Here is an 18,793-nt window from a genome sequence, read left to right as displayed (position 1 = left end):
CGAGGAGACTTGTTCCAGAGCCCAAGCCGTGCGTCGAGGCGAGCCCGACTATATCTAGTTGGAACCTCACAGCATCGCGCACCAGCTCAGGCTCCTTCCCCACCAGAGAGGTGACATTCCATGTCCCTAGAGCTAGCTTCTGCAGCCGAGGATCGGACCGCCAAGGTCCCCGCCTTCGGCCACTGCCCAACTCACACTGCACCCGACCCCTATGGCCCCTCCTACGGGTGGTGAGCCCATTGGAGGGGGGACCCACGTGCCTTGTTTGGGCTGTGCCCAACCAGGCCCCATGGGTGTAGGCCTGGCCACCAGGCGCTCGCCATCGAGCCCCACCCCCAGGCCTGGCTCCAGGAGGGGACCCCGGTGACCTGCGTTCGGGCAAGGGAAATCGTGGATCAATGTTTATACTCATCATTAGGAGTCTTTTGAGCTGCACTTCATCTGGTTCCTCACCCAGGACCTGTTTGCCTTGGGTGACTCTACCAGGGGCTTAAAGCCCCGGGCAACTTAGCTCCTGGGATCATTGGAACACGCAAACCTCTCCATCACAATAAGGTGTCGGCTCCAGGAGAGGCACTTGAGAAATCAACGTTCATTATTATTTTGTTTCATTGCAATATTCTAACTGTTCTGAGTGTATTTCCATGTTCATCATTCCATTCAATTAAACTCAAATAAAATGAAACATATTTGTTTATTTTCCGTTTCTTTTTTATATACACTCAAAAGGGAAGCAAGTGAAACAAAAAACAGAGTTGCGGGAAGAAGTGGTAAAAATAAAACTACTTATATGTTTACCTGCGGGATTTTGCGGGCAGGAGCGGGACAAAACCTGAATACTGCGGGCGGGAGCTGGAGAAAATAATATAAATTTTTTTTGCTGGAGCGGGACAGGATCTTGCGGGAGTGGGCAGGAGCGGGACTGAAAAATTCGTCCCGCACAGGTCTCTAGATCACAACCCTAATTATTAAACACATTAAAATTTCTATGATGTTGAAATGTCATTGGCTGTTGCTTGGCGCACCTGCTGCTTTGGTTTGACTACTCGATGGTAGCCCCGCCCCCCCGAGAACGTGGACTAACAAGAAAATATATAATTGGCACTCCATGTCAAAAAGGTTGCCGACCACTGGTATAGACTATAGGTATTGAGTGGTGTGACCTGTATTATGGCTTTTTGTCTGCTGAAAATAGAGCAACAAGGTGTAAATGCTTGGTATCAGGTCATGTGACTCATGTGGTGTGTGCAGACAGTTCCCAGGATGCACTGCACACTATTATTCATTTTGAAATGTATGCTGTGCTGCTTATTTTTCTAAAAACAAATGCTTGTCTTTTTGTTTTGTGTCAGTAGTGTTATCGGTAGATTGTGTATGTGTCTATGTCTTAAATGTTTTCTTTTTCAGACTGAACAGCTGCAATCTCATAGAGACATGCTGTGAAGCGTTGACTTTAACTCTCAGATCAAACTGCTCATACCTGAGAGAGCTGGACCTGAGTGACAATGACCTGCAGGATTCTGGAGTGAAGCTGCTCTTTGCGGAACTGGAGAATCCACACTGTGCACTGGAAATACTGAGGTCAGTCCTATATGACAGGTGAAATACTAAACTGGTATTTGTTAGATATTTGGAATGCAAATTAAATCACAGACTATGGGTATTTGATAGTACAACTTGAATGCCCCCCAACATGTACACACAAAGCAGGAGAGTCTAGGGGAAGGGCTGAAGGATAAGCCACACGTGGAGTTCATTTACTGTGAGTTAAGCTCCTGTTTAGGTCTCTTTTATTTAGGCCTCAAATATTTTAAGACCCTCACATGCATTTAGTGCCTCAACCCATAATGCAGCTGATGGAGAATACAAATTGCCTAAGCATGAACTGTGTCAAAACTTTAATATTATAGTTTTTTTTAGGGATGCTCCGATCGATCGACTGAAGATCGATATTGACCGATAATCACATTTTATAACTCGATCGGTACTCGTTAAACTTGATCGACCTTAGGAACCGATCACAATTGATGACGTACACGATGAGTGGGGACGTAAATGTTTTGGCGCTATGACGTTTCGAGAAAATGAAAAAATCGCTATTTGCCGTTTATGTTCCAAAAAAATCTCACGTGGAGGCGCATTGTCCAAAACATTTAATACAACGAACCTCATTCGGCACTTAAGAACGAGCTACCGTGAGTCGTATGGTAACTGCAAAAAAGGCAACATTTATAGTATTACTTTATCTGAAAAAAAGTTAATGGTGAACAGAGAGCTTACATATCATTACAAGCATCAGAATCGGCATTGGTATCAGCCGATCACCATGACAAAAAAATCGGTACTTGGTATCGGTGGCAGTTTCACTCACACCATTTCATTCCCACTAAGCAGGTGTAAATTTGAACTTATTTTTCATATCTTTTATTGTGCATTATTATTCTGACTTATTATTGTTAAATTACTTGCTACCGTCAATGCATGGGCTGGACCCTTCACAGTTTCATAGATCACAATTTCATTTTCATAAATCACATTTACTTAGGTGGGGTTATAATATTAGTTTAATTTGGGTAATTGCTGCATGAGCACCAAAATGATCTTTCTTTTGCGTGCGCTTGCCAAAGCATCTCGTGCGCACGTGAAGGTATATTTATTTTCATTTTTTGCACAGGTCTCTTCAGGGGCTTCATAGTCCATACTGTAGGTAGAATAGGGGAGTGTAAACTTTAGACATCCTGTCTATGCATATTCACCTGCTGCCAGTGTTTTCCAAACCAGCACATGGAAGACTCCATTCTACGCCCTCTATTCGGCTGTCACACAGGATAAATTATATTGCTACTATTGAGAAGAGAGTAGTAGAAAACAATGTTGTGATTTCCTTTCTAATTTCATTTTGGCAGGCTGGCAGGTTGCACATTCACAGAAGAAGGCTGTTCATCCCTGACTTCAGCTCTGAGGTCAAACCCCTCACACCTGAGAGAGCTGGATCTGAGCTACAATCACCTAGGAGACTCAGGAGCAACGCTGCTCTCTGCTGTACTGGAGGATCCCAGCTGTAAACTGGAGATACTGAAGTGAGTACAGAATATGCATTTTACATCCATCCATCTGTCCTTCTTCCAACTGCTTATCCTGGACAGGGAGCCTGGATCCCTATGCCGTGCTGTACAGAGTGGGAGGTAGGGTGACACCCTGGGTGGGATGCCAGTCAGTCACAGGGCACACACTGACACACACAACAGGTAATTTATCATACCCAAGAAGTCTAAATGCACAATGTTGGGAGAAAAGTGATTCACTCTGCTGTTTCTGTGAAAACCAGCAGGCAGACTTAATCCCTGCCAGTTATGGGCTGTCAAAGTTTTTTCCTGGTAATTAATTAATACAAGGATTTGAGGTCAGATCCACTGATTGTCAGTGATCAAATGATTACAGTAAACATTTACTATCTCACCTCTCATATCTTCTCAAATCACCAAGAGGCACAGAACACTGCACACTGTAATTAATTTTGAAATGCAAGTTGTGCTTTTGCTATGCTTAAAATCATATTTCCTTTTCCAGACTGAACAGCTGTAAATTGAGTTGGGAATCCTGTACAGCACTGGCCTCTGCTCTCAGTTCAAACCCACATGTGAGAGAGCTGGACCTGAGTGACAATGAGCTGCCGGATTTAACAGAGAAACAGCATCCAAAGATTAAAAGGGAGATGTCGCAGTCAGCATTACTGGGTTTTACACGCTGTAAGCTGGAGGTACTCAGGTCAGTATTACTGGGTATTCCTTTCTGTGAATGAAATACTAAGGACACTCCACATAATGGCTCAGTCAGTAAATCAGCTTATCCTGAATGCACGCTGACTAATACCTTAATATTATAAAGCATTTTATTTCAAAGTTACACAAATCAAACCACCTCTGTTTTAAAACAATTCATCCAGTAATTGTCAGGTTGCGAGTCCGGGCGATCCGGGAAGCAGGTAAGTGAGCCGTGAACACGGTCAAACAGGATTTATTCACGGATATAAAGCAGACAGGGGAGCTTCACAGCAAACGACGTCAATGACAGACCTGGGGAAACTAACTCAGACGCGGACTAAATACACAAGACAAGCAGGAAAGAACGGGTAACAGGTGATAACAATCGGTAATCACACGAGGTAACGAGGTGGGCGTGGCACACATCTGGATCGAACGGAGTGGATCGTGACAGAACCCCCCCCCCCCCAAAGGCGCGCACTCCGGGCGGAGCTGCAGCGGGCACCCTCAGTTCCTGGCCAGCAGGGGGCGCCGCGGCTGGCGCCGCCATCCCGCGGCCAGCAGGGGGCGCATCACGCGGTGGCAGCTGCAGGAAGCGGTGCAGCTGGAGCTGCGGGCAGGACGGGAACAGGTGGGTCAGGAACAGGCAGGTCAGGAACAGGCAGGTCCGGAACCGGCTGGACCAATGAGCAGGGCTGCACGGGAGAGGCGGCCTCGCACAGGGCCGCGGGCAGGACAGGAGAGGTGGCCTCGGACAGGGCCGCGGGCAGGACAGGAGAGGTGGCCTCGGACAGGGCCGCGGGCAGGACAGGAGAGGTGGCCTCGGACAGGGCCGCGGGCAGGACGGGAGCGGCAGCCTCCGGTAGGGCCGCGAGCGTGTGGCCTGCAGGGGGCGCCTCGGCGGGCGCCGCCATCAAGTGGTCAGCAGGGGCCGCCTGGGCAGGTGCCTCGGGCGTGCGGCCAGCAGGGGGCGCCTCGGCGGGCGCCGCCAACACGTGGCCATCAGGGTGTGCCTCAGCGGGTACCTCAGGCTTGCGGCCAGCAGGGGGCGCCTTGGCGGGCGCCGCCTTCATGTGACCAGCAGGGGGCGCCGCAGCAGGCACCTCGGGCAGAGCGGCGACAGCAGCTGCAGCAGGGGTTGCTGCGGGCCAAGTGTTGGCAGCTGCAGGAACCGCAGGCAGGACGAGCGGGTCAGGCTGGACAGGCGGGTCAGGCTGGACAGGCGTTGCCGCGGGCAGTGCGGCAGCAGTAGCAGCAGGTGCTGCTGGCAAGTCCGGAGCAGGCAGGTCCGAGATAGGCGCCAGGATCGGCGCCGGGTGTGCAGGCGCTGGCCCTTTAAGGGCCTTGGGGATCCGGGGAATCGTATCCCAGACGGCCCTGGCCCCTTTAAGGGCTAGCCGCGTTCCCCGGAAGGGGGAAGCTGCCCGCGAAGGTACCTTCTCGGTGGCGGTGACGTCCATGGTGATCAGGGATTCCCCCTGATCACTAACAAGGAGCGGAGCTGAGGAGAGAGAAGCGACTCCCAGGCAGATGGTTAGGGCTTCCTCTGATGCCCTCTCCTTACGCCTCTTCTTCTTCCTCCGGCTTGGGGTTGGCGGTGGCTGCGCCATCTCCGTGACGACGGGTGACGGGGCTTCAGTCCCTGCTCTGGACCACATAACGGGCGGAGTCCTCACCGTTGTCACCCGCTGCACGAGCTGCCGGAGGCTTTCGTGTACCTCCTCCATAACGGGCACGTCTCCGTGCGGGGACATCTCGCTAAGGAGCGTCCCGCTCCGGCTGGCTAACTGCAGCGCTACAGGGTCCTCTTGGACCTCGGGCTGGTTTAGCCAGAACACCACCTCCTGTAATAAGCCGATGCGCCGCCGCTCGTGGTCTGTCATTCTGTCAGGTTGTGAGTCCGGGCGATCCGGGAAGCAGGCAAGTGAGCCGTGAACACAGTCAAACAGGATTTATTCACGGATATAAAGCAGACAGGGGAGCTTCACAGCAAACGACGTCAAAGACAGACCTGGGGAAACTAACTCAGACGCGGACTACATACACAAGACAAGCAGGAAAGAACGGGTAACAGGTGATAACAATCGGTAATCACACGAGGTAACGAGGTGGGCGTGGCACACATCAGGATCGAACGGAGCGGATCGTGACAGTAATGCATCCTTTTATTTTAGGTAGCTACTGCATGAGCACCGTCTTGTGTCATATCAGCCAACTGTCAGTTATGAGAGCTGAATCACTCCTGTAATCAGCTCTCACTGCACTGTACAGATCTGTGTGGACCCCAGTGTTTAAAACTAATGTATGCTAATTGATCTAAAACTCAATTCCTGCCAGTTCTGTTCTGTCCGTGAAGTTTATTCCAAAATTCTCTGAAAATTCATCATTTGACTTAATACTTATAATTTTAACATAAAACAAGCCATAGATTGGGTGGACTGTAAGGAAAACTAATACAATCTGGCAGCTCTGCATTAACTGCTTGGGATGTTCACATCTCCCCCTTCCAGATTAACTGTATTAGGACACCAGGCAGAATAATAACTAATGACTCCACTGGTAGCAGTTTCACTGATCTGAATCATGAATGTTATGGGAAGACTCACATCCACATTCACATCCGTGTTTCTGAGTTCCTTTGATTTTGGGAATGCCCTCCTGGTATTCCTGCCTGAACATGTGTTTAGGGATTTGCGGATTGATTCTGAAATATTCCAGAAAGCGGGTTCGGGTTTAAACCTTAACTGCAGTACTCTAGCAAAGTTAACTTTGAATGAATGAATGTTACATTAATATCATGCCTTTCAAGACACCCAAAGTACTTTACAGTAACAATGGGGAGCCACTTCAACCACCACCACGGTGTAGCACCTGGATGATGCGACGGCCCCCTAATCCCCCATATTTTAATGCTTAAAGCGGATTTTACTGGACATCAGTGTCATTTAGGTTAATAATTATGAATTCATTATTTATATAGATTGTTCTTTGATCAGACTCAGTGCAGTTATGAATTTTTTTTCTGTCCCCTTATGGGCTCTGTGTATTCAAAATAGCACAGCTTTATTAATTATTATTTTAGCATGGAGTCCACCTGTTTAATATGCCTAATTGACAGTTACACAGAATACAGATGGGTTTTCTGCATGTCTTTTTAAGGGGAGGTTCACATCTTGTCTCCAGCTCTGTGTGTGTGGAGCTTGTATGGACTGCTTGTGTTTGCTGACAACAACAGATAACAGATTATGACACTTATTTTCTGGAGAGAAATGCTGGCATTACAGTAGCATATCGCAAGACAAAAAAGACAAAATAAAATTAAAATTAATGATAAATTAAGTCTCAGACAAATGTGCAAAACGCTGTAGTGTACAAACAGTACTGTACAGTAATAATTGATCGCAAATGTACAGAAGTGCAACTTGTGCAATGAGTAATAAGAGACAAATAGAATTATTCAGTTCAGATCAATTTTGCACATGTGTAAATGAAAAGGGAGTTGCGGCTTCACCAGAACATGCGAGTCGTAGGGGGACAGGGAAGGTGGAGGGGGGGGAATGTACATAGATTGGACATATGTACATTATACATAAATTAGACGTACATTACATACATTATACATAAGCTATCCAGACATACATAAACGTGCAGGCTAGATACAGATACTCATATTAACAAATACAAATAGATATACATATCAGCATGTCTCCATAGATGAGGTAGTGTCTGACAGAAGTAGTGAAATGGAGCTGAGCAGTGCATGGTAAACATAGTAGACATAAGGTGCATGTAAAATAGTGCAGATGGCAATCGATGGTTTTCTTGGTGCATAATTGAGGTGAATGAGAAGAGCTTACTCTTCAGCGAGTAGACAATTCAGGAGGTTAACAGCTTGAGAAGAAGAAGCTGTTCCTGAGCTTGGAAGTACGGGCACTGAGACTCCTGTCGTGCCGGACTGCCCAAGGTGGGGGCAGGGAGTAGCCTTATATGAGTCATGTAAAGGTGGTCCAGTATTTTTTGTCCCCTAGTGGTGCAGGATACATGCTGTGGGAATTTGGGTAATACAGTTCTGAGGTTGGTATGGATGAAATCACCGCCTATAATACAGGCATCGTCTGGATGCTTAGTCTGTTAATTGCTGATGGCACGTTGTAGCTGCTTAAGTGCTGTATTAGCATTAGCATCTGTGGGGATGGAAACAGCAGCAATGGTGACGGCCATGAACTCCCTGGGCAGATAAAAGGGTCTGTGCTGAAGTATAAGGAGAATATATGTTGCTGCTTAGCCCGGTCTGCGTAAACATTAGGAGACGGCAGTTTCCAGCTTTTTCTGGGAGGATAGCCTAAGTTTCATCTCATCCATTTTGTTGGCCAGCGAACATACACTGGGTATGATTATACAATCCCAATTCCAATGAAGTTGGGACTTTGTGCAAATTGTAAACCAAAACAGAATGTAATGATATGGAAATCACATAAACCCATATTTTATTCATAACAAAACATAGAAAACACATCAAATGTTTAATCTGAGAAAATGTATCATTTTAAGGAAAAGATAAGGTAATTTTGAATGTCATGGCAGCAACACGTCTCAAAAAAGTTGGGACAAGGCCATGTTTACCACTGGGTGGCATCCCCTCTTCTATTAACAACAGTCTGTAAACGTCTGGGGACTGAGGAGATCAGTTGCTTGAGTTTTGGGAGAGGAATGTTGTCCCATACTTGTCAGATACAGAATTGTAGTTGCTCCACTGTCCTAGGTCTCATGTGTCGTAATTTTCGTTTTATGATGCGCCAAATGTTCTCAATGAGTGAAAGATCTGGACCACTGGCAGGCTAGTTCCGTACCCGGACCCTTCTTCTACAAATCCATTATGTTTTAATTGATGCAGTGTGTGGTTTGGCATTTTCATGTTGGAAAATGGAAGGTCTTCCCTGAAAGAGATGTTGTCTGGATGGCATCATACAGTATGTTTCTCTAAAACCTGGATATACCTTTCAGCATTGATGGTGCCTTTCCAGATATGCAAGCTGCCCATGCCATATGTACAAATGCACCCCCATACATCAGAGATGCTGGCTTTTGAACTGAACGCCCATAACAAGCTAGGTGGTCCTTCTCCTCTTTAGTTTGGATGATACGGCATCCATGGTTTCCAAAAAGAATTTCAAATTTAGATTTGTCTGACCACAGAACAGTTTTCCACTTAGCCACAGTCCAATTTAAATGAGCTTTGGCCCAGAGAAGACGTCAGTGCTTCTGGATCATGTTCAAATACAGCTTCTTTTTTGAATGATAGAGTTTTAACTGGCACCTTTGGATGGCACGGCGAATTGTGTTCACTGATAATGTTTTCTGGAAATATCCCTGAGCCCATTTAGTGATTTCCATTGCAGAATCATGCCTATTTGTGAGGCAGTGCTGCCTAAGGGCCCGAAGATCATGGGCATCCAGAATACTTGTCCCTTACACATGAAGATTCTCTGAATCTTTTGATTATATTATGTACTGTAGATGATGATATTTTCGACCTAAACCTTCGAAGTAAAAGTTCCTGTCGCCTGTAGAAGAACTTCCTATCGACTGAGCTTGCAAACAAACTTGAAAATAACAAAACAAAGAAAACAAGCTAAACATTGCAGAGTTCTGGTAGCCGTAAAAGCCGCTGTGTACTATGTGTCACCATCTTGGAAAAAAATTAAAAATATATATCCATAAAGACAATGGAATGTGAAAAAGTTACAGTCAGCAGGTATGTGACTGGCTGTCTGGGTGGTTCAGCCTAGGGGAGAGTTGTTTGTCCTGACCGCAGCAGGAATGAAGGCCCTGCCAAAGGTATAGACTATAGGTATTGAGTGGTGTGACCTGTATTATGGCTTTTTGTCTGCTGAAAATAGAGCAACAAGGTGTAAATGCTTGGTATCAGGTCATGTGACTCATCTGGTGTGTGCAGACAATTCCCAGGATGCACTGCACACTATTATTCATTTTGAAATGTAAGCTGTGCTGCTTATTATTCTAAAAGAAATGCTTGTCTTTTTGTTTTGTGTCAGTACTGTTATCGGTAGATTGTATATGTATCTGTCTCTTAAAATGTTTTCTTTTTCAGACTGAACAGCTGCAATCTCACAGAGGCATGCTGTGAAGCGTTGGCTTTAACTCTCAGATCAAACTCCTCTTACTTGAGAGAGCTGGACCTGAGTGATAATGACCTGTTGGATTCTGGAGTGAAGTTGCTCTTTGCGGAACTGGAGAATCCACACTGTACACTGGAAATACTGAGGTCAGTCCTATATGACAGGTGATATAATAGACTAGTATTTGTTAGATATTTGGAACGCAAATTAAACCACAGACTATGGGTATTTGATAGTACAACTTGAATGCCCCCCAACATGTACACACAAAGCAGGAGAGTCTAGGGGAAGGGCTGAAGGATAAGCTGTCACATTGGTGGAGCGGGTGAGCAGGAAAGCAGGCGAGAGCAGCCGGATGGACGGGTAAACGGGTTTTATTTGGAGACGACAGGGCAGACAGGCACAAACTTCCACGAACAATACACATGACAGATCTGGGAAACAGAGGAAGACGCGGACTCATATACATCAGACTAGCCAGAAATAACAGGACACAGGTGATCACAGTCAGGGATTAACACGAGGTAACGAGGTGGGCGTGGCACACACGAGGATCGGACGGAGCTGGGTGTGACAGAACCCCCCCCCCCCAAAGGCGCGCACACTGGGCGCGCCCCAGGGGAGGCGACGGACGAGACAAGATTGGGGAACAGGACCTGGAAGACAAAAAAGGAGACCATCAAGGAGGCAACCGGGATAAAACGGACACAGAGAACAGACACAGGGACAGGAAGTAAGACAAGACCCGACAAAGAACGGGAAACGCCGACAGACAGACCAGGAAAGGAGACACAGGAGAAGGGGAGAAAGGCGGGAAAATAGGGCCAGGAGTGAACGGAGGCACAACAGGAGGAGAAGGAGCAGGAACAGGAGGGACGAAGGGACGAGGAGCAGACAGGGGAGACCAGACAGGCATGGATGGGGGAGAAAGGGGAGCCCGAGGGAACCCAGACGGGCAACGGCCGGAGGGGCCGCAGGCGAGAGGGAGGAGGGAGCAGGAGGGGACCACGCAAGGGCCCAGGGGACGGGGACCACGCAAGGGCCCAGGGGACGGGCCGGAGGAGACACGGAGGGAGCAGGAGGGAACACCGGCGTAGGCAGGCAGGAGGGGGAAGCCGCGGCAGGCGAAGCCGGGGAAGGCGCCGTTCGACGCCCCGCCGCAGCAGGGGGGCCCGGAGGCGGCCGACACGGAGCCGGAGGCGGGACCGAGGACCGGCAACGAGGCACCGGGGGGGGACCCAGAGGCAATCGCCAACCCAGAGCCGGAGGACCTGCAGGCAGCCACCGAGCGACGGCCAGGTGACGCACAGGCGAGCCTAGGGGCAGGGCGGGCGAGACCCGGGCCCGATGCGTGTGTCCCCTCCCCTTACGGGACACGGAAAGGCGGGGTCTTGGGGGGTGTCGGCCTCGCCGAGGCAAGGGCGACGGAGTCATGAGGGAGGTCCCCGAGGGGTCCCACTCAAGCTCCTCCTCCTCCAAGGAGAATGGAGTGGGGGTCTGATTGTCTGGGACCTCCTCGGGGACTGGGACCAGTGCTGGGGGGACAGGAGTCAGGGCCTCCAGTGAGGTAGCAAGCGGTGCAGCCGGAGCCGCGGGCGTGGCGGCAGGCGGTGCAGCCGGAAAGACGGGCTGGACAGGAAGGACGGGCGAGCCGGGCTGGACAGGAAGGACGGGCGAGCCGGGCTGGACAGGAAGGACGGGCGAGCCGGGCTGGACAGGCAGGATGGGCAAGCCGGGCTGGACAGGCAGGATGGGCGAGCCGGGTAAAGCGGCGGCATCAGCGGGCGCCTCGGGCGTGCGGGCAGCAGGGGGCGCCTTGGTGGGCGCCTCGGGCGTGCGGGCAGCAGGGGGCGCCTTGGTGGGCGCCTCGGGCGTGCGGCCAGCAGGGGCTGCCGCCGACACATGGCCAGCAGGGGGCGCCTCGGTGGGCACCTCCGGCGGTGCCGTGGGCAGTGTGGCGGCAGCAGCAGCAGGCGGTGCCCCCCTATTGAATAGGCACGATGGCTGGTAGTGTTAAGCCTCCAAGGGAGGCGGCTGCTCGTCGGCGGGGCTGGAAGCGGGAGCGACCTACCAGATTATCGGGAAGTCCCCGTGCCCACCGGCAGGGATGAAAGTGGGGTGAAGGGGGCAAGCCCCCACGAAGATCTTCGGGGCTTCTGCTCCTCCTTTTCCCCTGCGCTTCTTCTTCTTTCGCCGGCCGGGACAGGTAGGTGGAGGCGGGGTTGCCCCTGAGAGGGAGAGCGGTGACTGCCACTCGTGGACGAGCCGCTGCAACAGCACGCGCAATTCCGCCATTGCGTGCGCTTCGGTGCGTGGGGTAACCTCTTGCAGGAGGGTCCAGCTTTGCTCAGCCAGGGCAAATAAGCCGGGATCCTCTCGGATCTCCGGCTGCTCTCGCCAGTAACTCACTTCATGCAACAGGATGAGCCAGAGGTTTTCTGCCTGCTGCTGTGAGTCTTGCGGGAGATCTGTCATTATGTCACGTTGGTGGAGCGGGTGAGCAGGAAAGCAGGCGAGAGCAGCCGGATGGACGGTTAAACTGGGTTTATTTGGAGACAACAGGCCAGACAGGCACGAACTTCCACGAACAATACACATGACAGATCTGGGAAACAGAGGAAGACGCGGACTCATATACATCAGACAAGCCAGAAATAACAGGACACAGGTGATCACAATTGGGGATTAACACGAGGTAACGAGGTGGGCGTGGCACACACGAGGATCGGACGGAGCTGGGCGTGACATAAGCCACATGGGGAGTTTATTTACTTTGAGTTAAGCTCCTGTTTAGGTGTCTTTTTTTTAGGCCTCAAATATTTTAAGACCCTCACATGTATTTTGTACCTCAATCAATAATGCCGCTGATGGAGAATACAAATTGTCTAAGCATGAACTGTGTCAAAACATTAATATTATACAGTGTTTTTGTTAACGATTGCGAGGCAAGTCACACAAGGGAACTGCTGCACTCACACCATTTCATTCCCACTAAGCAGGTGTAAATTTCAACTTATTTTTCATATCATTATTTTCAGAAATGAGGACATTCTGCATTATTATTCTGAATTATTATTGTTAAATTACTTGCTAGCGTCAGTGCATGAGCTGGACTCTTCACAATTTCTTAGATCAGAATCATTTTGATTCTCATAAATCACATTTACTTAGGTGGAATTGTAATATTAGTTTAATTTGGGTTACTGCTGCATGAGGACGAAAATGATCTTTCATTTGCGTCCGCTTGCCAAAGCATCTTGTGCGCATGTGAAAGTATGTTTATTTTCATTTTCTGCACAGGTCTCTTCAGGGGCTTCATAGTCCATAGGTAGAATAGGGGAGTGTAAACTTTAGACATCCTGTCTACACATATTCACCTGCTGCCAGTGTTTTCCAAACCAGCACATGGAAGACTCCATTCTACGCCCTCTATTCGGCTGTCGCACAGGATAAATTATATAGCTATTATCGAGAAGAGAGTAGTAGAAAACAATGTTGTGATTTCCTTCCTAATTTCATTTTAACAGGCTGGCAGGTTGCACATTCACAGAAAAAGGCTGTTCTTCCCTGACTTCAGCTCTGAGGTCAAATCCCTCACACCTGAGAGAGCTGGATCTGAGCTACAATCACCCAGGAGACTCAGGAGTGAAGCTGCTCTCTGCTGTGCTGGAGGATCCCAGCTGTAAACTGGAGATACTGAAGTGAGTACAGAATATGCATTTTACATCCATCCATCTGTCCTTCTTCCAACTGTTTATCCTGGACAGGGAGCCTGGATCCCTATGCCGTGCTGTACAGAGTGGGAGGTAGGGTGACACCCTGGGTGGGATGCCAGTCAGTCACAGGGCACACACTGACACACACAACAGGTAATTTATCATACCCAAGAAGCCTAAATGCACAATGTTGGGAGAAAAGTGATTCACTCTGCTGTTTCTGTGAAAACCAGCAGGCAGACTTAATCCCTGCCAGTTATGGGCTGTCAAAGTTTTTTCCTGGTAATTAATTAATACAAGGATTTGAGGTCAGATCCACTGATTGTCAGTGATCAAATGATTACAGTAAACATTTACTATCTCACCTCTCATATCTTCTCAAATCACCAAGAGGCACAGAACACAGCACACTGGAATTCATTTTGAAATGCAAGTTGTGCTTTTGCTATGCTTAAAATCATATTTCCTTTTCCAGACTGAACAGCTGTAAATTGAGTTGGGAATCCTGTATAGCACTGGCCTCTGCTCTCAGTTCAAACCCACATGTGAGAGAGCTGGACCTGAGTGACAATGAGGTGCCGGATTTAACAGAGAAACAGCATCCAAAGATTAAAAGGGAGATGCCGCACTCAGTATTACTGGGTTTTACACGCTGTAAGCTGGAGGTACTCAGGTCAGTATTACTGGGTATTCCTTTCAGTGAATGAAATACTAAGGACAGTCCTTTCTGACACTCCACATAATGGATCAGTCAGCAAATCAGCTTATCCTGAATGCAAGCTGTCCAAGCATGGACTATGCCAATAGTCCATGAAAAATTAAGTCTCAGACAAATGTGCAAAACGCTTTAGTGTAGAAACAGTAGTGTACAGTAATAATTGAGCGCAAATGCAAAAAGGGTATGTACAGAAGTGCAACTTGCGTAATGAGTAATAACAGACGTATATAATTATTCAATTCAGATCAATTTTTCATTGTCATTAACACAATGTGCGGGCACATGTGTAAATGAAAAGGGAGTTGCGTCTTCACCAGAACATGCGAGACGTAGGGGGACAGGGAAGGTGGAGGGGGGGGAATGTACATAGATTGGACATATGTACATTATACATAAATTAGACGTACATTACATACATTATACATAAGTTATCCAGACATACAGTACTGTGCCAAAGTCTTAGGCAGTCCAAAGAAATATTTAAAGCGGTTTATCTGGGTAGCAAGTGTACTTTGGCTTAGAACAAAAAACACCATTTAACATTAGAACATATGCAAATTAAGAGTAACACAATAAAAACTAGTAATAATTTCTTCTGTTTTCTAAAAAGTTACTGATATGTAGTTGGATGGCTAGATGAACACCGCATCAGTTCCCAAACCTCTCCTCAGGGACACCTCAGCCATTCCATGATTTAGTTAAATTTCACCAACAGCTCAATTAATTAATTAGATAAATTGGTTTAAAAAGTCAGTGACAGATTGACTAGCTGTATGAGGTGTGCTAGTGGCCTAGTCAAAAAATACATGGCTGTACTGGATGGTCGCTTCAAATACTGGGGTGATTTTAGCAGAGATTCTGAAATGGCTAAGCTGACACACTTTGACAGGCATAATATCATAGTTTTACAGCAAAACGAGGATAATTTAAACATCATTTTCTTTGCCTGCCTAAGACTTTTGCAAAGTACTGTACATAAATGTACAGGATAGATACAGATACGCATATTAAGAAATACAAATAGATATACATATCAGCATGCCTCCATAGATGAGGAAGTGTCTGACAGAAGTAGTGAAATGGAGCTGAGCAGTGCATGGTAAACATAGTAGACATAAGGTGCATGTAAAATAGTGCAGATGGCAATTGATGGTTTTCTTGGTGCATAATTGAGGTGAATGAGAAGAGCTCACTCTTCAGCAAGTAGACAATTCAGGAGGTTAACAGCTTGAAGAGAAGAAGCTGTTCCTGAGCTTGGAAGTACGGGCACTGAGACTCCTGTCGTGCCGGACTGCCCAAGGTGGGGGCAGGGAGTAGCCTTATATGAGTCATGTAATGTAAAGGTGGTCCAGTATTTTTTGTCCCTAACTGGTGCAGGATACATGCTGTGGGAATGTAGGTAATACAGTTCTGAGGTTGGTATGGATGAAATCACCGCCTATAATACAGGCATCGTCTGGATGCTTAGTCTAAAAGGGTCTGTGCTTAAGTACTGTATAAGGAGCTCGAAATTGGCAGAGCAACACTTTCTAATGATTTTCGAAATTGTTGCGCAAGGAGTTTTTCACATAAATACACAAACCTCCTTCATGGGTCTTGCTGGCATCATCTGTTTTGTCAGTGTGGAAAGCTGTGCAGTCCGCTAGCTTGATGGCCAAGTCTGCGATGTTGCTGCTTAGCCCAGTCTGCGTAAATATTAGGAGACGGCAGTTTCCATCTTTTTCTGGGAGGATAGCCTAAGTTTTATCTCATCCATTTTGTTGGCCAGCGAACATACACTGGCCATGAATGTACTTGGGATGGAAGGTTTGTGGGGATCGCTACTTAGCCTAGCATTTAGTCCGGCTCGCTTCCCCCTCTTTTTGAGCTCCCAGTGGGGTCAGCACTTCCACTGCGAGACTGGTGAGCAGAGAATGTCAGTGGGGAAATTTTCCGTAGTTGTGGTTTGGATGGTGTAATCCGATCTGAGATTTAAAAGTTCCTGTTCCCTGTAGAAGAACTTTCTATTGACTGAGCTTGCAAATAAATCTAACCAAGGCAGGTAGTCCTTACCTGACAATTGGGGCTGTGCATTGAAACCTTTCCCGGCCGGGCAGGGGTACTGCAGATCTAGGTCCCAACCCCCTGACCGAATAAACCTCCATTTCGTACTGCACACTGTAAGAGTGAGCCTAAAAGGGCTTCAGGATTTAAGACAGTCACGGTTACCTGAAGAGTATGAGCCTGCTGTGTGTGTTCGGCCTGTAGCCGTAAAGTGCTCCCCCTCCTTGTCTCACCCTCTGCAGTACAGTGGAGGCACCCCTATGCCCGGAAAAACTAAACCAGATTCCGCCCTTTAAATTTAACTAAACGGATAGTCAGGGAACTATGAGTTATGCCCGTTTAAAAGAAGGGGATAAAACAACCATCACGGTTACATCCGTACTACCAACCCACAGAGCGTCCATGCAGGGAAGCCCTATACAGACAGGCTAAACAGAACAGCATGGAAAATAAGACACATATGTTTCCAGCAACAGACGATCGTTAATTAACAGCAATAATATATACACTCACCTAAAGGATTATTAGGAACACCATACTAATACGGTGTTTGACCCCCTTTCGCCTTCAGAACTGCCTTAATTCTACGTGGCATTGATTCAACAAGGTGCTGAAAGCATTCTTTAGAAATGTTGGCCCATATTGATAGGATAGCATCTTGCGGGGTTTAATGAGCAAAAGGAACACAGACGAGCGGTAAAGCAGAATTACAATATAATGAACGGACTGGAGAAAGAAACGGAAACGCGGACTAAATACAATGGAGTAATGACAAATTTGACAACAATCAGGAACAGCTGGTAAACACGGGGAATCCACACAGGGTTAATGAGGGGGCGTGGCACACGGAAAGAGCGGACGATCGAGGCATGACACTCACTGGAGTGCTTTGTCACAGATAACTTAATTTTCTTTAACAAAGTGCCTAACCGCACATTGCCACTAAGAACTGGCAGCTGCCAAGCTCCTTAGTGGCAGCTGCCGCTATCTGCCTTGACGGGTGCCTGTAACGGAGTGGCAGCTGCCGCTATCTGCCTTGACGGGTGCCTGTGACGTCACTTCCTCCTGCCAGCTGCCTTTTTGGGACTGAACCCTTACTGTTATTTAACACAAAACACCCACAAAAAAAGAAACTCCACTCCGGATCGCGGCCAAGCGACTCCCCTTCTCAGACGAAGTCCTCTCTCTTCTTTTCTTCAGTACGCAACAAAAGAATAAAAACAGCAACGTCCCCACCGAACAATGCAATCCCACCCTAATTATCAGGGGTTGTGGAAGATCTATAAACTGGCAGGGCACAAAATGCGTCCTCCAACCTGTATCTGAACCGGTTGCCTTTCGTGTATTTCGCTAAAGACGCCCTCCTACACGTCCGCTGTTACCACAACTAATAAGCCGGACACGGCAGAGTTTCTGCTGCTCAAAACGCAACGCACCACAAAATCGCCTCAGCTAACGCACATATAAACTCTTTTCTACCCCTCTCCATCTTCCCGCACACGCGGCAAAAAAAAAAACCCTCTCTCTTCCCCCTCAACCCGCGCTCTCTTTCCCCCTCCCCCTGAACGACGGGATTGGGCGCCATTTCTTCCCACCACACAATGCGAGCCCATCTTAAGGAACCAGATACCATAACCCCGCGTTACATAAACTTGAAAATAACAGTACAAAGAAAACAAGGTAAACATTGCAGAGTTATGGTAGCCGTAAAAGCCGCTGCGTACTATGCGCCACCATCTTGAAAAAAAACATATATATCCATAAAGACAATGGAATGTGAAAAAGTTACAGTCTGTAGGTATGTGACTGGGTGTCTGGGTGGCTCAGCCTAGGGGAGAGTTGTTTGTCCTGAACGCAGCAGGAATGAAGGCCCTGCCAAAGGTATAGACTATGGCAGGGGTCGGCAACCTTTTTGACATGGAGTGCCAATTATACACTCACCTAAAGGATTATTAGGAACACCATACTAATACGGTGTTTGACCCCCTTTCGCCTTCAGAACTGCCTTAATTCTACGTGGCATTGATTCAACAAGGTGCTGAAAGCATTCTTTAGAAATGTTGGCCCATATTGATAGGATAGCATCTTGCAGTTGATGGAGATTTGTGGGATGCACATCCAGGGCACGAAGCTCCCATTCCACCACATCCCAAAGATGCTCTATTGGGTTGAGATCTGGTGACTGTGGGGGCCATTGTAGTACAGTGAACTCATTGTCATGTTCAAGAAACCAATTTGAAATGATTCGAGCTTTGTGACATGGTGCATTATCCTGCCATCAGAGGATGGGTACATGGTGGTCATAAAGGGATGGACATGGTCAGAAACAATGCTCAGGTAGGCCGTGGCATTTAAACGATGCCAAATTGGCACTAAGGGGCCTAAAGTGTGCCAAGAAAACATCCCCCACAC

The 18,793-nt window shown here is 47.8% G+C and overlaps 1 protein-coding gene across 1 annotated transcript in view; it reads left to right on the top strand.

The window, feature by feature from the left end:
• The window catches only part of LOC111841726 (uncharacterized), a 218,586-nt gene that overhangs the window by 155,292 nt on the left and 44,501 nt on the right, over nucleotides 1–18,793 (top strand). Inside the window, exons 40-45 of the mRNA XM_072702643.1 lie at nucleotides 1,408–1,581; nucleotides 2,907–3,080; nucleotides 3,571–3,768; nucleotides 9,877–10,050; nucleotides 13,432–13,605; nucleotides 14,096–14,293. Of these exons, the coding sequence (XP_072558744.1) occupies nucleotides 1,408–1,581; nucleotides 2,907–3,080; nucleotides 3,571–3,768; nucleotides 9,877–10,050; nucleotides 13,432–13,605; nucleotides 14,096–14,293 (1,092 nt within the window). The remainder of the gene's footprint in view (nucleotides 1–1,407; nucleotides 1,582–2,906; nucleotides 3,081–3,570; nucleotides 3,769–9,876; nucleotides 10,051–13,431; nucleotides 13,606–14,095; nucleotides 14,294–18,793) is intronic.

Source organism: Paramormyrops kingsleyae, chromosome 19, assembly GCF_048594095.1.
Source record: "Paramormyrops kingsleyae isolate MSU_618 chromosome 19, PKINGS_0.4, whole genome shotgun sequence".
NCBI classification, from domain to species: Eukaryota; Metazoa; Chordata; class Actinopteri; order Osteoglossiformes; family Mormyridae; genus Paramormyrops; species Paramormyrops kingsleyae.
This window is presented reverse-complemented; position numbering and strand designations above follow the sequence as displayed.